At 34.9% G+C, this 19,342-nt stretch overlaps 3 protein-coding genes across 7 annotated transcripts; 2 read left to right on the top strand and 1 right to left on the bottom strand.

The window, feature by feature from the left end:
* The first annotated feature begins 75 nt into the window (after positions 1-75).
* LOC100807658 (uncharacterized) lies at positions 76-6,271 on the top strand. Of its 5 annotated transcripts, none has more exons than XM_041011291.1 (13): positions 76-420; positions 634-820; positions 1,273-1,345; positions 1,841-1,988; positions 2,172-2,281; positions 2,557-2,697; positions 2,782-2,923; positions 3,003-3,146; positions 3,581-3,741; positions 3,845-3,919; positions 4,217-4,301; positions 5,105-5,380; positions 5,832-6,271. In XM_041011291.1, exons 1-13 carry the CDS (start codon positions 142-144, stop codon positions 5,979-5,981), a joined length of 1,971 nt encoding a protein of 656 aa, XP_040867225.1. In that variant the 5' UTR covers positions 76-141; the 3' UTR covers positions 5,982-6,271. The 5 variants fall into 5 exon arrangements, with proteins under 5 accessions (XP_040867225.1, XP_003550555.1, XP_040867224.1 ...); XM_003550507.4 differs by having other exon boundaries at positions 4,163-4,301; XM_041011290.1 differs by having other exon boundaries at positions 3,827-3,919.
* Positions 6,272-7,707: 1,436 nt separating this feature from the next.
* ALDH22A4 (aldehyde dehydrogenase 22A4) lies at positions 7,708-15,178 on the bottom strand. The gene is made up of 15 exons (XM_003550580.5): positions 14,811-15,178; positions 14,453-14,658; positions 14,317-14,360; positions 14,070-14,174; positions 12,513-12,640; positions 12,169-12,291; positions 11,738-11,891; positions 11,162-11,265; positions 10,996-11,074; positions 10,735-10,830; positions 10,472-10,609; positions 9,513-9,728; positions 8,865-9,056; positions 8,488-8,631; positions 7,708-8,298 (listed from the first exon to the last, which is right to left on the bottom strand). The coding sequence occupies exons 2-15, from the start codon at positions 14,562-14,564 to the stop codon at positions 8,143-8,145; spliced, it is 1,791 nt and encodes a 596-aa protein (XP_003550628.1). The 5' UTR covers positions 14,565-14,658; positions 14,811-15,178; the 3' UTR covers positions 7,708-8,142.
* A 1,391-nt stretch (positions 15,179-16,569) lies between these two features.
* Positions 16,570-19,300, top strand: LOC102665910 (UPF0481 protein At3g47200). The gene is made up of 2 exons (XM_006601335.4): positions 16,570-16,724; positions 17,931-19,300. The coding sequence occupies exon 2, from the start codon at positions 18,011-18,013 to the stop codon at positions 18,860-18,862; it is 852 nt and encodes a 283-aa protein (XP_006601398.1). The 5' UTR covers positions 16,570-16,724; positions 17,931-18,010; the 3' UTR covers positions 18,863-19,300.
* Positions 19,301-19,342: the final 42 nt, after the last annotated feature.

Here is a 19,342-nt window from a genome sequence, read left to right as displayed (position 1 = left end):
AACAAATGATTTCCCGCCAAAAAGTGGAAGACCTATTTACAAGCATTCTCAATTGAAAATCGCGCCAAGCCTCCATATACATTATACACGCAACCCTGGAAAGATCTCTCGTTCTGCATCTGAAAACTCAGCGACTCGAAAATGGAGAATAGAGGTTATGCCTGCAATACAAAGGTAGGCTCCGCCATGGACGTAGACCATTGCCAACAAAAGGAGGAGGAAGAAGAGCAAGAAGATCCTTTCCTCAAATTCGTGGATTACGCAAGATCTGAGCTATTATCGCTGGAAGGCGATCGAAACAAAGACGACGACGGTTCCGATGGACTTGGATGGAGTTGGATCGTTTCTCGTATTCTCAAGACTTGCATTGCTTATTCAAGCGGTGTCACTCCCGCGATCTTGCTCTCTGAACTCTCTCAGGTGCATAACATCACCTTCGCTCCTTCATTTTTCTAATTTCCTCTTCGCACGGACTATTAAATGCATTAATTAGGGATTTCTAGTCGGTTATGTTCATCTCTTTTGGAATGAGATAAGTTATGTAGTAACTGCTGTTACTTTTGCGTGGTGTTGAGTTTATTTAGGTTTCTGCTGTATTTGGATGCTTTTCTTATCGTTAATTTTGTTTTGAAGGCGTGGAGTGAGCAACGCTGGGTTGGGGCTCCGAAGAAGCCTCTCGAATTAATCAATCACCTCAAGAAGAATCATCGGAGGACAAAGCTTCCAAACACTGTTACCATTGATTCCATATACGCGAAGAACTTCCTGTCCTTGAACAGTGTTCTAGAAGCTGTTATTATTGATGCATTTGTGCTCCCAGGTAATTTGGAATTAAAGCATTTTTTCTTCTTCCTGAATACGGTTTAGTACGGGGAATGAATGTGAAATTTAACGTGCCTTGTTTGAATAAACTCATCCATAAACACTTGTAGAAGAAAATATTTAAAATGCATTTGGTTTCTCCATAAGCTAAATTCAACTTCTGCATTCTTGATTCTCTATTTAGCTACACTTTTATTTGGTTGGTTATAATTATAAAATGCTTGGGCGAGATGTGAGGTGGAGATCAAGACATTATTTACAAATAGGCATCAGTTTTGACGTGTTACACCATATTAAGTGCAGTAGAAAGTAATTTGGGTTAGGTATTTAGGAGAAATCTGGAAAAAAAGACTTGCTCCTAGATCCTTTAATTCATGTAACTAATCCTACTTAGTTGGATAAGGCTGTTTTTATTTTGGCTTTGTAATGATTGACGCTTATCATCTGCAGGCACAAACATCCACATGCTTACATTAGGGGATTATTGGAGTTCCAATATCATAGATGTCTATCTACACCGCAGGTAATTGTATTAAATCAATCAAGGTCAAACTCAATTTTGTAATTTGATGCATAGTAAATAAAAGATTTTGTTCTAAGCCTGCACTGTCAGCTGATTTTTGTTTTTTGCTCACTGCATGTAGCTTGGTTATCTTGCTGTTGAAAATATGGAAACATAGAAATACTTTTATTTTATATTTGAGAGAATTTAAGTGCGTTATTTCTTCAACTTACTTGGGCGACAATCTGATGATAATGAAGTTCAAGAAGATATTCTCTCTTTGTACTGCATGTGCATTTAATTGTTCATCGAATCAACTTTTCTTATGGTAAAGATTTTAAAGTTTCCAATGACTTACATTTATTTCAAATATCTGCATAAAATACAAGTATTGAATATGGATTTAGCTCCTCTTTGCAATTTCAAATATGTAGCAAGTTTTTTGAAATCAAAACCTTGGAATGCTCTTATTTGCAATTTCATTTAATATTAAACGTATCATATTTTGTCCAGCAGATTCTATGACTTGACAGGACTGCAGAATGGAATTCTGAAGCGAGGGAGAGAGATTTTCCTCACTGGTTGCTACCTCCGAACTGCCACTGGAGGTTCTGGACATCCACGTCTTTTGCCAACAGAGTATCTTGTGATTCTATTGGATGAGGTAATGGTCAAAGATTTTTTAAATATAAATTTGTGGTAGTTTCATATGCAAGTATTTCAAGTTCGGAATAAATTCTGTGCTTCTGTAGACTAGTTCTTTATTTTGGTCTTTGCTACACCTAAAAGATGAGATTCAGATAAAGTTTTCATGATGATAATCCTTTAATTTTCTTCAAAACCATAGAATCAGGATGATGATGCAATGCTACTAGGAGCTCAGTTTTGTTCAGACCCTTTCTCTTCAATTTCTCTTGATGCGGTGAACCGAGGGGCTTCATATTCACTTTATGCCCGGTAAACTACTTGCAATTGGTGTTATATTTATATTTGCTTATCCAAAAAAACTGGTGTTATATTTTTTCACTTGACTTTGTTGTGAGCATGTTGTGAATTTGCAGAGCATTGCGTCTTTTATGAGATAATATATTTCCATGGTTGATCTTACTAGTTATTTTGTCCATAGCCTTAACTAGTCATTTTTTCCCCTATTGCACGTGACCCTTCTATTATCTTATTTTGATTATAGGATTGAAAATATGTGACCTTTCTATTTTTTATTTTGATTATAGGATTGAAAAGATTGAATCTTCGGAAATTCACAGGAAGTTTGAAACCCTACAAAGAAAACAGATTACTCTTGTTGATGGTGATGGAGTCAAATTAAAGTTTTTCTTGTGGGGTGAGCAGATTCTCCTTGCCAATCTTTTCAGGTGAATTTTTGCAGTGGTCAGACATCTGAAACAGCATAATTCTTTTCATATTCGTATATCATTCATTTTTTGGGGGGTATACAGAGTGGGAAGCATGCTTGCACTGGACAAACCATACGTTAATATTTCAGTGGACTGTGATACTGAGACAAGTGAAGACTTATGTCTTGAATACGGAAGCGAAACACAACTATATTTGGTGCCTTATATTCAACATGAAGAACAGGTGATTTATTGATTTCTGTATTGAAATAAACTATTGTAATTGTCATATGGAGAGAATATTAAACAGCTCTGCCGATTAGGTGTGCGTAACATTGACTCCAAACCGCCGTCATGGTTCACGGCCCTTGGGTTCTTTTAATTCCAGTCAGGATCTTAAGTTTTCTCAAGTGAGCTTGCCCCGTGATTCTCAGGGGACCATTGATTTCAGTAATTATCCTTTTCGGGTGAGTTTGCCCTCTACCTCCTTTCCCAAGAAAAGTAAACGATAGCTTTTCTTAATTTCTATTTGTTCTTGATCTCAATAGCTATCTCGCATGTTATTTTACTTTATGTATGTTAGAAAGATATTTATATTGGAAGCCTGCCAATAACCGGTGTTTTGATTGTATTATTGGCTTTAGCTTAGCCACACGCTTTTGATACTTTTTATTGCGTGAAATTTCTGTTGCCCGATAAATTATGTAGGCCTCAACATTGATTCAGTGGAGCCTACATTAAATTTTCCCAGTAATAAAGGATGTATTGGAAAAAAAAATGTGTTAGCTTTTCTCTTTTATTACTAATATTTTTCACGCTAGCTTATGTGCACTGCTAAAAGTTTGTCTTGTGCATCTTATGGTTGGTTACTTAACTTTATTACTTGTGTGAAGTTTTGCAGTCATTTGTGGTAGACCTTCGTATCAAGATGACTGGCATCAGTCTCTATGGTGCTGTTACAGATATTATCAAAGAAGAAAATAACCAACAAACTGTTTTCTCTTTAAGAATCGCAGATACTAGTGGAGAAATTTGGACAAAGCTTCATTTTGCGAGATTTTGGTAATGAATAGTATAATGGAACCATTTAACATGCTTCTTTGCACTTCCAAATATTCTTTTTCTTATGTACTCTTCCTTCTTATAGTCTTATAATATACCTCAGGTCATTGGGAAGAGTTAGTTTCGGTCACACTGTATACATATCTGGCTTGACATGTACGATGTCAAAACAAAAGTGGTGAGTACATCCAACTTCAATGTTAAAATTGAAAATTGATGCACATCACCAGCCACCAGACTCACACATAAGGAGAAAGATAATTGTGAAAATTGACGATGAAAAAATGTTGCCTAGTTCCCCTTTCCATCATATTGTCTGCTCTACCTGTATTATCTGCCTGTATAGTTTAATGCGTTTTTGTACTCTGGTTAAAGTATCCACATAATCATACAACGCAGTTGAATGTTTTTGGATTGACAGTCTGGAAGTATTATGGTTTGAGAATGATATTGGGGCTTCTTTCATCAATCTCAGTTGTTTACCAGCATTGATCAACTCATCTTGCCTTCATAAGCTATCGCGACTCACTGATATTTTTTACCAGACTAGCTATGCGCAAGTAAGAGTTATGCATTACTACTATTTGAATGTTTATTTGACTTTTTCTCTCCTTTTGTTTCAATTATTACTATGTCGTATTCATGTCACTAGTGTCTTCTCTGTTATTAACATTTTAAAAACAAACCAGTAATTATAGCCGTTGCAACCTGATATCATGTACCGCGAGCATCTTATATTTTGTTTTTGTACTTGAAATAAGACATCTTGCAATAACCTTAGCCACTTTTTCTATTTTTCTTTATTGTCCGAGCTCGATGTTCCTTGTTTTGTTGCTCTATGCACATGCTCAACCATAATGAATGAAGCACTAGTTGGAATACCAGATGATCCGAGTCTGATTTATGGCTGGGCTTGTAGTTTTACCGGTCACAGCTAGTTCACCGACCTTTGGTCGTTTGTACTTAACCAGCCCAAATTGAGAAAAAGCAAAGTAGAAGCCTTTAGGGCTACAAGAAGATTAAGGTTTTACTGTTGTTTCGCACCAAGCCTCATGTATATAAACGCTTTTCACATGCAAGAAATGCAACAGAGAGAGCGTAATATTGTTCAATAAAAGAAAAGTATGGTGTAATAAAAAAATAGAGAGCAAGATAATAATATTATTAAAAATATGGCATAAATAATATATTGTATTATATTATTACGTCAGATATGACCTGACCGTACTTGATGACGGTTCTGAATCTCTTTCCCTAGCTTCCTCACCGTTGCCAGTATGCCTATCCTTTTTAGTTTTTACAGCATCTCCGTTAATTATTGTTTACCTACAAATTCTGATAATTTTCCTTAATATTGTTGTAGGTATGTCGAGTCTGGCTCGATCCATCTGAGTATTTTTACGTTAATACAATATTTTCACATTCTCTCTGTGGTCATTTTGTCAACAAGATTTCTGATAGATGGGTGGAATGCAGCTTTTGTCGTACAATTTCTGATGCTGCGGTAGTACGCACGTTCCATCTGAAAATTACTCTTGCGGATAAGGATACGGGTACGAAAGTTTTAGCATGGTGCACAGGTCAAACTGCTATGGATTTGTTGCAAATATCTCCCGAGGAGTTTTATGAACTTCCCGAGGTAACTTTTAAAACTCGATATCACTTGTTTATTGCAAGCAAAATTGTGTTCATATCTGGGTGGGGATGGTATTTATCCCGTTAACGCATAAGAAGCGGGGGGGCAGAGCTTCCTCATAAGGCGGATTACTATCCGGAAATTGAGGCCCAAGTGTCCAACATATGAATACACTAAACAGGGTAATACTGGCCGGTAGTTGAATAACTATCCGCAATTACACTTCCTAAAAAAAATGAATAACAAATTAATTTATCGGGCAACACAAATTTCAAGCAATAAAAAGTATATTTTGCTTTGCTTGTTGGTTTGGATAATGCTGCACCAAAAAATACTCAGCCCACAAATATAGCATAATTGCATAGGTGGCTATGCATTGAATTCAGATTAAATGTAACATGACTTTCAAAAATACTTGTTTGTTTTGCAAGTAACACATTATTTTTTGTTTCAGGATGAACAAGTAATGTATCCTTCGTCATTAGAAAATGAAAGGTTTATGGTTGCATTGGTAAACTGCAAGCGAGATGGTTGTGTGATAGATGGCCTCTCGCCAGACGATTCAATTTCGTGGGAAATCACACGTGCATGTAAATGTGAATAATTGTTGAATGCACTACGATGGGGGAACTGGGATTGTAATGAGACTTTGAACGCACCATTCCTTCCACTATCGTTTAAGTTTTGAAGCCTGGAATGGAATGTATTTCTATTCTTCAGTGTAGTCGCTGGCACTGACTGCAGTGCACATGGTTATTCGTAAAGAGCGCTACCTCATGCGACGTGTCCAAAGGAAAGTGTAAGGATTTATAGTTCATCCATTGAGTATTGCTGTATATTTTGACTGAATATTTTATTTAATTAATTTATAAAATGAATTTAGTCTCATTATTTTTTATTAACGACTTTTAGATAGTCATCTCACCCCATCATTCTCATTTTCTTGTGTTTTTTTTTGTTTTTACTTGTCAATCTTGTCATTGCTCTAACCTTTGTTGGGAGGAGTTTTTTATATTCTGAGAGACTTGCATATTATATGGATAGATTCAAAATAAAAGAGGTCATGGGTTATAAAAAAGAGTTCACAAGTTTGTAATTGATTGTGGTTCGTGGTTATAGACAACACCAACAAAGACTAAATTTTATTTATAGACGCTTCCACAATGTTATAAAAGTTATGTTCAGATAAAATATGGCACTACTTTATTTGAAATTATCACCCACTTATAATTCTAAAAGGTAGAAAAAAAAAATGAATAAGGGTGTGTATGCATCACAGTAGGCTCACCTTTCAAAACATCGTCATGTAAGAAGTAATAAATTGTTGATTTTGTTTAGCCGAGAACTGAAAAATAATCACTATGGACCTGTTTAGATAAGTAAGAAGCGCATTCTGAGAGCTTTCTACTGAAAATATTAAACTTTTTTCCAGTAAAGAAACTCTCAAAAGTGTTTTTTGTCCTTGTATTCAAACAAACTCTATGAAACATGCTACTCCATTGGAGTGACGCGCATTCTCCTACTTAAAATTTAGTAACTAGCCCAAATATGTAATTATTTACTTTGACAATTAAAATTTTCATCCTTAAATTATTGGAGCTATTTTTACTCATGGCATTAAGCAATGTTAGACTCTTTAGCTCAACTTATATTTGATAAAATTAACTGAAAAATTATTTGAATGCTAAAAAATTAATTGATAACTAAAAGTCAATAACTAGTAGCCAAAAACTATTAAATTAGTTTTATTGAATAAAAAAATATATCTAGAAGTATAAGCTGGAATAATAAAATATTGTAAATAACAGTAGTTAAAATAGTATAATATGAAAATATTCAAAAACGATAATAAAAATAAATAAACTTATTATCTATCATTATCAATACCTTATATAATATAAAAGGTAATTTTGAGTAAACAGTATCAATATCTTATATAATATAAAAGGTAAATTAGAGAAAACAGTATCTTAAGTATCTAATGTATAGAAGGTAAAAATAATAAAATTCTACCTTATCAATGGAAGAAGAGAAAAAAAAAAATTAAATCTCATCTTATATAGGAAAGATTAAAAAAAATCTAATAAATATTCAAGACAAAAAGAAAATAAATATAAAAAATTAAGAGTTAGTATTTTAAAAAATGTTACTTAAAATATCGTCTGAAAAAAATATTGAAAGCTACTAAAAAATTTGTTTACTAAATAGTCAAACAAATTTTTTAATTAGTAAAAAAAAACTAAAAATTTGTTTAAATGTCTTGGTAACCGTAACCAAAGTTGATCATTGTTATATGCCCTAATGAATAGGTATCAAACCAAAGGCCACAATCACAAAAATATCCCATCTCCTGCAATCCAAATAATCGTCAACTAGTTTGAGTTTAAATCCCCTTACATTTGAAAAGAAAGACAAAACAATGATAACTTCTGAGAGTTTTCTTTGACAAGAACAGATAAAGATAGCAACGTTTGATTTTGGGTGTGTGTGGGTGGTGGGGGGAGAGCATTTAAAAATTATATTAAAGTGATACCAAAGCTCAACAAAAATGATGGCACAGGAAACATGTACAAAAAAAAAAGCATTGTAGTTAGATATAAATACGTCAACCAAAAGTGACACCCCCCACCCAACTTGGCAATATTAACCATTTAGCGTGTTCTCTTGACTTGCCGCCAATTATTCATTTCTTCCCTTACAGCTTCCTAGCAGCTGGGTTTGAGTATGACAATATTAGCCATTTAGCATGTTACCTGACCTGACAATCAGTCATTTCTTCTCTTGCCGCCGCCACCAGGATGCTGCTCAGTAAGCATTTTTAAAACGTTTACTAATGCTCGCAAACGGTCCCATATGCCAATACCATAAAGCGCTTCAACAAGTGACTCCTGAAATTCGAATCCATTCTCTGCAACAGGATACTGTAGCAGACAAGAAGCCCATTAAAGTTTCTATTCATGGTGAAGTAAAAAATACTAGTACCTTTTTTCCATATCTTTGCATGTTTTAGCTTTCTTTTTCTTTCTTTTTTTGGAGAATTAGCTTTCTTTCTTTTATCTCAAAACAATTGATGTCGGAAGGAAATAGTAATGACAGTTTTCCTGACTGACCTGAATAGGCTTAGGTATCTTGGTTTTGACAAATGGCCACCATCGATCTTCAGCAACTGCTTTAACAAGACAGCAAGCTCGCAAACCTTCTACACCACCAAATCGTCCAAATCCACTATGTTTCACACCCCCAAATGGTAGGGACTGCAAAATCATAATGCATAATTGCTTCAGTGAAAATGGAGGATAACCTAGGCTGAGTTAACTTTTCCAGGCAGTTTGAAAAAGAAAAAAACTGCACAATCTGCAGTCAGCCTACTTGTTGCACATTCAGAACAGATCAACACATATTAAACAAGCATTTAGATGCAAGATAGACAAGAAGATAAAATTACCATTAAATCCTTTCAAGAGAGTTAAAGATGAAATAAATTTACCTGACACATGTATGTTGATGCAAAATCATTAACCGCAGCTACCCCAGCATGTATCTGTGAAGCTATCTCTCTGGCACGACTCTGATTGCCTGAGAAAACAGCACAGCCGAGCCCATATTTTGACTCATTTGCAAGCCTGACAACCTCCTCATCAGAGCTGAATTTCATTATCGGCATGATTGGTCCAAATGCCTAGTCAAGTATTTAATTGCACAGATGAATTTAGTAAGCAGTTGCTGAAGCATAGAATAATAGAATATAGAAGGGAAATTCTTGAATGTAAATGCACAATTGAGGCGCATGACTGTCATGGGATATGATTACCTAAATTTTAAAAAATCTCAAATGGTTGCAGTCTAGGTAAGTAGGTATGGAATGTATGCATACCTACTAACAATGAACTTAAATACAACAATAGTAATAACGCTTCTTGCACATCATGGCTCACATTATCATTGATTCACACTAATATAGTTTTGTGCAGTAAAATCAAAGCGTAATTGCGCAAAAAACATGGAACAACTAACTGTAATTAGATGATGAAAACTATGGCAATGTGAAGTGATGTATGAGTGTGTAGGATATTTGTAATAATCAAAGAAGAAAATAAAGGCATCTTCAAGTAGAAAAGATAGTGAGTTTTGCTACCTCTTCTTGCATCAATCTCATTGTGTGGTTCACATTCACAATCACAGTAGGGGGGAAATATTGATCAACTGCGTCTTCACCAATATGTCCAAAACTCCCACGGGCAACAATTTCAGCTCCTTTGTCTAAAGCATCATTTACAAGGCCTTCAAGCTTTTCAGAATGCTCATGCATGCATAAAGCTCCCATATCATACTTTCCAACAAGTGGTGGGCCCTGCAAGAAATCAATAACCAATAAATTAAATAAAAAAATTGACTATACTCAATACTCCTAGGACAGAAGTTCATTCTTCAATAATCAGTAAGCAACAAGTTCTTGATTATTGTAGTCGTCAATGTTAATGCCATCTGTGAATGAACATAAATTTCTGATACTTTTGTCCCTCCTCTCAAACAGTATATAATCATGAATTCCAGATTTCAGTACTTTTTGTTTTAAAGGAAAATATCATCTCAGAAGAGAATTGGAGCATCCCAGTGATGCCATGCAATTTGTTCATCTCTAAATTCTATTTGTTTGCTAGACATCAACAACAATTCACAGATACTATACATTTTAAAGAGTTCCAAATACATAGAACACACACACACACATACTAGAATATAAAGCCAGTAATAAGTTGATGCTAATATTTTTCTTTAAAGGTTTATGTAGAAAATGGTTCCTTGGGGGCACACTGGTACAGAAAGGGAGAAATGGGAGAAACAAAAAACATGCAGAGGTTCAACTAAAATAGACGACAATGCAATGTATCCTGAACCAAATGTCTATTTCTCATAGTTTTTGACATAGAGCTAAAACAGATGTATAAACAATAAGATAGATTTCTGAAAAAGCAATCTTGTGACAAACTAGAAATGAAGTGCAAGCATATGTGATTATATGCATCAGAAGCCTATTATGAAAGTTATAGAGTTAGAGAGTTAGATTTAATGAATGTTGTTAAAAACACTTACAGCTGTAACAGACTTCACAATTTTGGTAACTAAGCTAACAAAAGAAGAATATATTTCCCTATGGACATAAAATCGCTCTGCCCCAGCACAGTTCTGTCCACTTGACTGAAGTACAGCCCTGACAGCAATTTGTGCAACCTATATTCAGCAGATCAAAGGCTGTTAAAACTAAGGTACTCAAGAATGGAGATCTCATTAAGCTTTTGTGAATAATAGTTAAATCCAAGCTTTGGGGAATCTGAACAGGGAGAAAGGATTCATACATGGTCCAGATCTACGTCTTCACAAACAATAAATGCATCTTTCCCACCAAGCTCCAGTGTCACTGGTGTAAGAGTGTTAGCAGCATTGTTCATTATCTGCATAAAAAGATGAAGCATATTAGCATATAGTGCAATTCATGGGAAATAGGATGCCATCATAAAAATGAATGGAGTATATGACAATGATTGGAAGCAATGAACTATGATACAATTCCAGGTGATAGCAGAGTGAACCCATTCAATTGGCCAGAAGAATCATACCATCTTACCAACACCAGGCGATCCAACAAATATGACTTTATCAACAGAAGATACTAATGCTTCTCCTGTTTCAGCAAACCTGGAAGAAGATCCAATCAATGTCATAGGTGATAAACACAACCATAGAACAAAAAGGAAAAAGGAATGGTAAGACAAATGGCCGTACCCTGTTATCACCTCAACAAGGTCCTCTGGAGCTCCTATGGCAGCAAGGGCTGATTGGATGATCCGGAAGTAGAAGCATCCAGACCAACTTGCATGTTCTGATATCTACAATAAAAAGCACATGATTTTCTTTCAAATTGCAAAACATAGAAGCATTTTATATGGTTAAATAACAATTCTCCTAAAAGCTTAAGCCAGTAGGTGGAAGCTAAAAAATGGTTTTATGCCTCCAACTCTAACATGATCCTTGAGCAATAGCCTTTTTTATCACTTAATACATCAATAGTGCATAGGCCAATTTTAACTTGTGCTGAAATTCAGCTTAATAATGAAGAAATGGGTGGAAAGAAAGGATCAAGCTTGGTTGCGTTAGTGGAAACCATAACAATCTTCTAAATGGTTATTAGGTGGAAGTTCATCAATAGTTTTAAATCTCTAAAACAAGAGTATGTATCGCACCATGCAAGAGATTTTTATTTTTTAATTTTACCAAGGAAAATAATCTAACTAAAATCAACACAATACACCAGCAGCATGAAGAATAATTGTGATAGGTAGATATTAAGATATTTTATACCTTAATCACAATACCGTTTCCAGAAAAAATTGCAGCCAGCATAGGATTAAAAATATTGTGGAAGGGATAATTCCATGAAACAATGGCTCCAATAACACCAAGGGGATGAAATTCTACTTTAGCTCTCTTATGAAGCATTGATCTTCCAGAAGACCTGCAAAGATTTTTATTCATCACACACAAGGAAAAAGAAAGTGAACATAGAAGTGACTTTAGATAATTTGAAATTTCACCATAGTGATATTAAATGCATGTATAAGGAAGAAGTTATAACTTGATTTTTTGTAATAAAACAATACATATCTTATAAGTTAAAAGGCCTAGTTTTTTGTGTAAAAAAAGGCACATAAAGAACAGAAAATAAAAAGAGACAGATAATTCATCATAATCAGTTTAAGAAAAGAAAATAGTCAACTACTAAAAGAAGGTACCGGTATTCAGGCTTTAACCACTGCTCACCCTCTGACAGTAGCCAATTGATCTTCTCACATGTTGTCATTATTTCTCCTAAAGAGGCATCTACCATTGTCTTTCCAGTATCACGCGAAGATATTCTAATTAAAGCACATGAATTACAAGATGTTATCATCATTCTCATGCAATGATCACAATTTACATCTACTTCAGACCAGATGAATTAAACAGTAGGATAACTATAAACAGTGGATAGTTATGAAAGTTTTGCATATTTGCTAAGTTCAAGTCTGTATCACAAACGTTTCCAAGAAGTGTAAAAAATGAGAAGACTTTTACAAACATGGAAAAGTGTTCTTACTCGCATATAAGCGCTTGATGTTTAATTATATACTTTAAAAGTATACGCAAAAATAGGCGTCTTTGCTTGAAGCTGGACTTTGCCCACATTTTTTGCGCCTTCCTTACTTTTGCCACTCGGTCTTTGACCTATCCATAGATGCAAAGCAGTTATAGTTAATCCAGCAAAGCTAGTAAAAAAATTCCTCTAAAACTAGGAAACAGTATTTTATCATGCATGCTCTGCAACAACTGGCACTTTACATCAATATTCTCCTCTTAGTATCTGTGAATGCTTTGTCATTAATGTTTCCAGATGTATAAAGATCAATAAGAATGCTAATGGGATACATTATACATTAATTCATTTTTACAAATAAGTGCAGACATTCATAAACAAGAAGAAAAAAAGGATGGAAACTAAATATGGTCAACATGAAGAAAAATTGTGAGAACAACAAACATAAAAATCAAAGGAATTCCATAGAACTTGTACTATAAACAACAAAATGAATAATCAATAATTATATTAAAACTGTCCAACAATGTTCTACATTTCAATCATTGTCAAGTCCGCTTCCAGCTTAAATAGTGTTATTCTGGTAATATTATTGTAAAATAGTGATATTCTATTTGGATCGTGTTGTTGCACATGCACACCGGCACTGCTCTAGTTAGTATAAAATTTTATCCAGAAGGTAGAAGCTATGACATGTCAGATTTAATTCAGCACAACCAGCATATTTCTTGCATGGCAATGATGTCCTTGTAGATTTCTTGAGTGTTTGGAAACCAGTTTGTGCCATTTTAAATGGAAGCTTACACATTTGAATGCACCAAATGTAGAAGCAACCTTAAGGGTGGATTGGCATTATGTTAGTTGCAAACCAGGTTTCCAAACACACACGAACACATCTCTTCTATTTATTCGCTCTCCATCTCTTTAGCTATGAAAATTAATTCTTAAAAAGTTAAAATCACACTTCATCAAACACTAATCACAAACTAAGTTTAATTGAAAACTAATTGTGCTTCCCAGTCTATGATATACAGATATGATACTTATTTTCAACTCGATACATATATGATACCGCAACACATATCTAAATATGCATAAAAATTCATAAGACACAATAAATATATATTTGCAATTATGCAAATCCAAATAAAGAAAACAAAATAAAAATTGTAAATCCTTGTTATCATTAATCAATTCCTATTGTCTATAAATAGGAATAGTATCAATCTTATTACTTTCTTGAAATCATCCATAAAAGGATAACGCATCCATAATTTCCAATCTTATTCCTGAGTCTCATATGTATTTGTATCGAATTTTCATAAATTTCTGTTAAAGGTTTGGATACTTCACATGTACCGATGTACGTAACAATAAAGTATCTAGGAGTATCGGTACAAGATACATATCGGATACAGATACTTGAAGTAAATTAAAGTATCAGTGCTTCGTAGTTCCTAATTAAACCATCAATCATTAGCTTCGGTTAAATAGATACAAATACTACTCATCATAACCATTAGCCCACTGTTACAAGAGCACGGGCTGAGGCTCACTGACCTCATCACGCGTCAATGCAGGAACATATCCCAAATATTTCATAGTTGCAGGCTCGTAGCACTGAACTATCTTGCCTGATTGCTGCGATGTTCCCCTCGGAGGTACCTGGATTGGAACCAATGACAGATCATAACGATTCTGAAAAAATGCAATTAAATGCAGTACGGTACCTTATCATGCAACGATTTGCAAGATTCTTTCATATGCGATTCGTTAACCAAAGCAGAAAGAGAGAGAGAGAACTCACATATATGAAACTGTTCTCCTGCGCTTGGTTTCCATCGTCTAACACTGTCATTGTCACAAATTTGACCGTCACAACAAACCTCATTGTGTAAGTGTGTGTGCGTGCGTGCGTGTGGAGAGAGAGAGAGAGAGAGTACCATCGGAAGTGTCAACGTCGATGGAAGGAACCTTAGGAGGAATGAGCATGAGAAGGAACCTACAAATACCGTAAGCGAATGCTAAAACGAGCAACGGCCACCAAAACGCCATTGGAAATGCGCTGTTTCAGAGCGCGTTCTCTTCGAATCGGAAGAAAACCAGCTAGGGATTTTGATTTGGATTGATGCTCTTTAACTCGAAGCTTCTGCGGAGTGTTTTAAAGGAAAATGCTCCCAGTCAGTGAATGCGTAAGCTTAAGCTCGTGGAGATGAGCATGGCATTGATATTAACAATAACAATCATAGTCAGCAAGGAAAAAACGAAACGGAAAAAAAAAACGAAACGGAAAATTCATACTCCGTGCCACGAAAATAAGGAAAAAAGGAAACGCAGATTCCATTCGTAGCGTGATGCGTCCTGTCGTTTTTTATGGCACTTTACTTCTCTATTGGACTCGTATGTTCTCTCTAGTCTATGCCTTCTTTCTCTCTCTCTCTTTTTATGTGAAAGTAAGGAGGGATTAAAATCCTCAAAGAAAAAATAGTAAAGAAAGAAATGGTACTGGTACTTGATAGTTGATAATATCTTGAATATTTTTAGTAGATGAGCTTAGCCGCTTATATAAAGAGACAGCAATCTTCCCTGAGTCCCTCACAAGTCACAAAACTCGTTGTCTCTCTCTCGATCTCTCGATCCCAGGACCTGCATGGCTGTTCTGAGGTAAAGTTTGAACTTATCAGCGTGCAAAAAAGTGTCTTTTTCTCTCTGATTAACATTGACATTATTATAAAGTAATTTCTGATTCTTTAATTACAAGATTTTTTTTTCAAATTATTTATACTCTTTAAAGAAAAATAATTATTTTTTTTGTTTTAATAAGAATAATAATATCTTATATACCAAAATAATATGTGCTTATATATTATGCTATAAATATAATTACTTTGTATATCAGTATATAAAAATTATATTATTAACTAATAAATGTTCAGTAAAAAAAACTAATAAAAACTATGGACTTCTTTAGGCTTGTCACATTATCCATGACTCACAAAAATTTCACCAGTCAATTACTACTATAAAACATCTCATCTAGAAGTGGAAATTAACTTGGTCAGACTGAACCATACTGAAATAGCAAGCCTTTTAGATTACCAAAGACATTCGATAACATTAGGTCTTAGTCTTAAATAAATACTATGCATCTATTAAGAATATAAGCTCATATTATGCATCTTTTACATTTTTTTACTTTAGCATTGGAGTGTTTCTACGGGTAAATACAGATTTTACTTCTAACTAGAGGCCGTTGTTGCTCGCCAGAATCCTCTTCTGAAACATTCACCATCTTTGGAAACGCATTCGAACAATGTGTTTAGAGAATCATTGTAAGTAGTAACACTAATAAATTAAGGTAAAAGATGGGTCCAAGTTTATTTTTCTGCATGTCCTTCTAAACTCTTCCATCTCAATTCTCACACCACTATCAGTCTATCACTCAAACATTCTCCTTCATATATATTACGCCACCATCACCTTCGTTAATTCCTCTTCCTTAATCCTTAGTCTCCAATGGTTGTGCCTCAGTCACCAACACCTGAAACCTCCTTTTTATCTCTTTCTCTATCATTCACTTCGTTGGCTTTGGTGTGGTCCACACAGTCAACGCGTGAACGAAGCTGGCATGCAAGGGGTGACTCGATGGATGGAACAAAAGAGCCCATAAACTAGGTCTAGCGGTCTCTATAGAACCTGATATGAGTAATGGGATCATAGTCTTCTGCACTCAGAAACCTTTAAGAAGAATAGAATATAAGTAATGAAAAAGTAGGGAAAACCATGATGGGTTAATGTACTGGCTAGCTGGTACAGTTACTGTGTAAACAATTCTTAAATTATCTATTAAGTAACAAATGCTAACCGGTTTTCTCTTTACCTTCAGCATGTTGTGCTTTCTTTTTGTTACGTACAGTTCAGAAATATCAAATTATATCTGAGTTTTGTTCTTCCTTTCCTTATTCATCGGTTTTTCTAATTGCTTTCTCTTACCACACTTCTCAAGTTATCTAGGATTCTGATCAAGTTTCAATTAATATATTTATTATATATATAGTAGCTGCGATAGTTTCCGAAAGTATTACTTACCCGGCTGTTAAGAAATCGATATGATGCAATGCAACATTCTTGCATTGGGTGCAGAGGGAGATAAAGAACAGATTGGTAGGAAACAACAATTCAGATAACTGACATAAGAGCTCACATACAATACAGGTATACTTTTTTTTCTTTCTAGTTTCCTTAATCACTTTTTCTTTTTTCTACTATTTTTGTTTTTTAATAAATTTGAAAACTACTCTGAGCTGTGGAGGGCTAAGTAGAGCCAAAAAAATTATGAGTTTTCATTCCGACGGATCGCTTTATTTTTTTTATGGTCTCCAAGAATTTTATTCCCATGAATTTACTACCAATTCTCAAGCAATTATGGGGAGTTGAAATTGAAAACAAAAATGTATAGCAGTAACATACTTTGTTAACGCGCGCTAAGACAAAAATAAAGTTTTATTTAATATTTTTGGGGTATGGTGGGGGCTGCTAATTTAATTTACAGGCTTGATTTTCTCTACATGTGATCTTTGATTGATGTTTAGCATGTCGTCGGAGAGCATTTTCAATTTGTAAAATTCCAATGGCTGTGACATACTTTGTTCCCCTTCTCCATATTCCGAATCTTCTGCATCTGCTGTTGTAAACAAACAAATACTACAACATTATTTCTTAAAACCAAAGTTTCAGTGGCTGCGTATAGCAGATTGGGTTATCAAAAGAGATACTTATTAAGGACATATTTCTCATTTAGTCATGTTTTTAGACACTTGCGTTTAGTAAAATCTATTATGCTCAATATACAGAACCGAGCTAGGTAGTTTTGAATTTTAATAAGTAGAAACCTATTCTAAAATGTTAAATACGATTCATGGGATAGCATATATATAGTATGGACTTAACGAATAAAATGCCAAACTAATAGTAAGCTCTTTGTTTGGTCATAGCACTTATCTTTCTTTGCCTTGTTTTCTCTGCTTTAGTCTTGCCAATTTAACATTCTATCCTTTTTCTTTTCCTTGAAATTTGGATATGATTAACCACATTTTTTTCACATTTGGCGCCTCGTGCCACACTTATTCTCCAGAATCACGAGCCTGTGCATCTTCAATTTCATACTTTATTTTCTTTATTGAACATGCATTGAACAAATCAATTTTATTGGTTAATATTTCTTGCTGTGTATATTGTCTGCATATGTGATTTAATAATGATTTTCATGATAAGTAATATCTTTTTAGAGATATGTAGCATAACAAATTTTATAACTAAGAGACAGAAATATGAAATGTAATAATTTGTTATAAAACATAGATACAGAAAAGGTTATTATATAAATTGTTGTATGAAAACAATTTTTTGTGTGTCTTTCAGTGGATTTGTGTAAGGATCACTTTTCTGGGACTTTTTAATAGGAAACAAGCACTGACAATTCCAGGGACCGGTTCAAAAACATGGACCATAACCCTGCTTCAGCTATCACACAAGCAAACGAAGATCTTGTGTCATCAATCAAAGAGAAGCTCGAAGCCGTTTCATCTTTGAAATCCATCTACAGAGTCCCCGAGAATCTTCGAGAAGCAAATGAGAAGATGTACATCCCTAGCACAGTGTCAATTGGTCCTCTCCATCATGGCAAGGAGGGTCTAAAATACATGGAAGATCGCAAGTGGCATTACCTCTTCACACTTCTGAGTCGACAACCAAACCAGCTTGAATCAAGCTTGCACGAATTTGTTAATGCACTAAGCGATTTAGAGAAGCCAGCACGAAATTTCTACTCAGAACTCAATCTCACATGGAGCCAATTCATGGAGATGATGCTGGTTGATGGGTGTTTCATCATTGAGCTTTTCTTGAAATATTCTCTAAAGGATATAAGAAGCCGTGGGGATCCCACGTTTTCCACGCCAGGGTTACTCAATAGGGTGAGGTGTGACCTTATCTTGTTAGAAAACCAAATACCATTTCTCATTCTTCAAAGGCTATTTCAAATTGTGCTCATTCCAATACAATATGAGCTTACCCTGACCCTCTGTGAGCTTGCCGTTCGTTTCTTCAGAAAAATGTTGCCAGGGGATAAGGACATTGTCAACGAGAAGTTTAGCCAAGAGGGTTATCATTTGCTTGACTTAATTCGCCAGTGTTACCTACCAACCTATGCAAGAGTAATGTCCAAAAAAAGTGTATCTCAAGGTGATCTTGAGAATGAGAGTGCAACAAAGCTCAAGAAAGATGGGATTAAGTCCAAGAGTTCCAAAGCCAAGAGCTTGCTAAATATTAAATTTGCAAATGGAGTGCTTTAAGTTCCTCCCTTCACACCCCATCAGCATTTTACAGAAATGATGTTTTCCAATCTGATAGCATTGGAGCAGCACCAAAATGATAGCCAACCGTTTACATCTTATGTCTTTCTAATGAAAGCCTTGGTCTGCAATGAAAACGATGTGAAGTTGTTCCGCAACCGAGGGATTGTGATCATGGATAATTACACGGAGAAAGAAGTTTGTGATCTGTTTAAAAGGCTGTGTGGGGAAGTGGAATATGTGGAGGACAAGTTCTATTTTGCAGGGCTAATTGAACAAATTTTAGAGTATAAGAGAACTCCGAGATCGTGGAGGAAGATATTGAAATGCAGTTGGCTTAAAACTCGAACTTCTACTTGATGTCAATTTGGAGTACGTTGCTTACTTGTTGCAACGTGCTCCATGCATGCTGTGCACACTCTCTCTTCCCTTATCGTGTGCTCTGTTAAATGTCATCCTCGTTTCTCGATCACCAATTTT

This window comes from Glycine max, chromosome 17 (genome assembly GCF_000004515.6).
Source record: "Glycine max cultivar Williams 82 chromosome 17, Glycine_max_v4.0, whole genome shotgun sequence".
In the NCBI taxonomy this organism is placed as follows: Eukaryota; Viridiplantae; Streptophyta; class Magnoliopsida; order Fabales; family Fabaceae; genus Glycine; species Glycine max.
Note: the sequence above shows the minus strand (reverse complement) of the source record. Positions and strands in the feature narration are given on the sequence as shown.

Excerpts from the sequence above, each read along its gene's own strand:
- LOC100807658 (XM_014769374.2), top strand. The coding sequence starts at position 142 with ATGGAGAATAGAGGTTATGCCTGCAATACAAAGGTAGGCTCCGCCATG. Across the intron at positions 3,147-3,580 it reads TCAGTAATTATCCTTTTCGG|TCATTTGTGGTAGACCTTCG; the intron begins GTGAGTTTGCCC and ends GAAGTTTTGCAG. Across the intron at positions 3,742-3,826 it reads CTTCATTTTGCGAGATTTTG|TCTTATAATATACCTCAGGT; the intron begins GTAATGAATAGT and ends TCCTTCTTATAG.
- ALDH22A4 (XM_003550580.5), bottom strand. The coding sequence starts at position 14,564 with ATGGCGTTTTGGTGGCCGTTGCTCGTTTTAGCATTCGCTTACGGTATT. Across the intron at positions 11,892-12,168 it reads TGGTTAAAGCCTGAATACCG|GTCTTCTGGAAGATCAATGC; the intron begins GTACCTTCTTTT and ends AAATCTTTGCAG. Across the intron at positions 9,057-9,512 it reads TGAGATTGATGCAAGAAGAG|GCATTTGGACCAATCATGCC; the intron begins GTAGCAAAACTC and ends ATACTTGACTAG.
- LOC102665910 (XM_006601335.4), top strand. The coding sequence starts at position 18,011 with ATGGACCATAACCCTGCTTCAGCTATCACACAAGCAAACGAAGATCTT.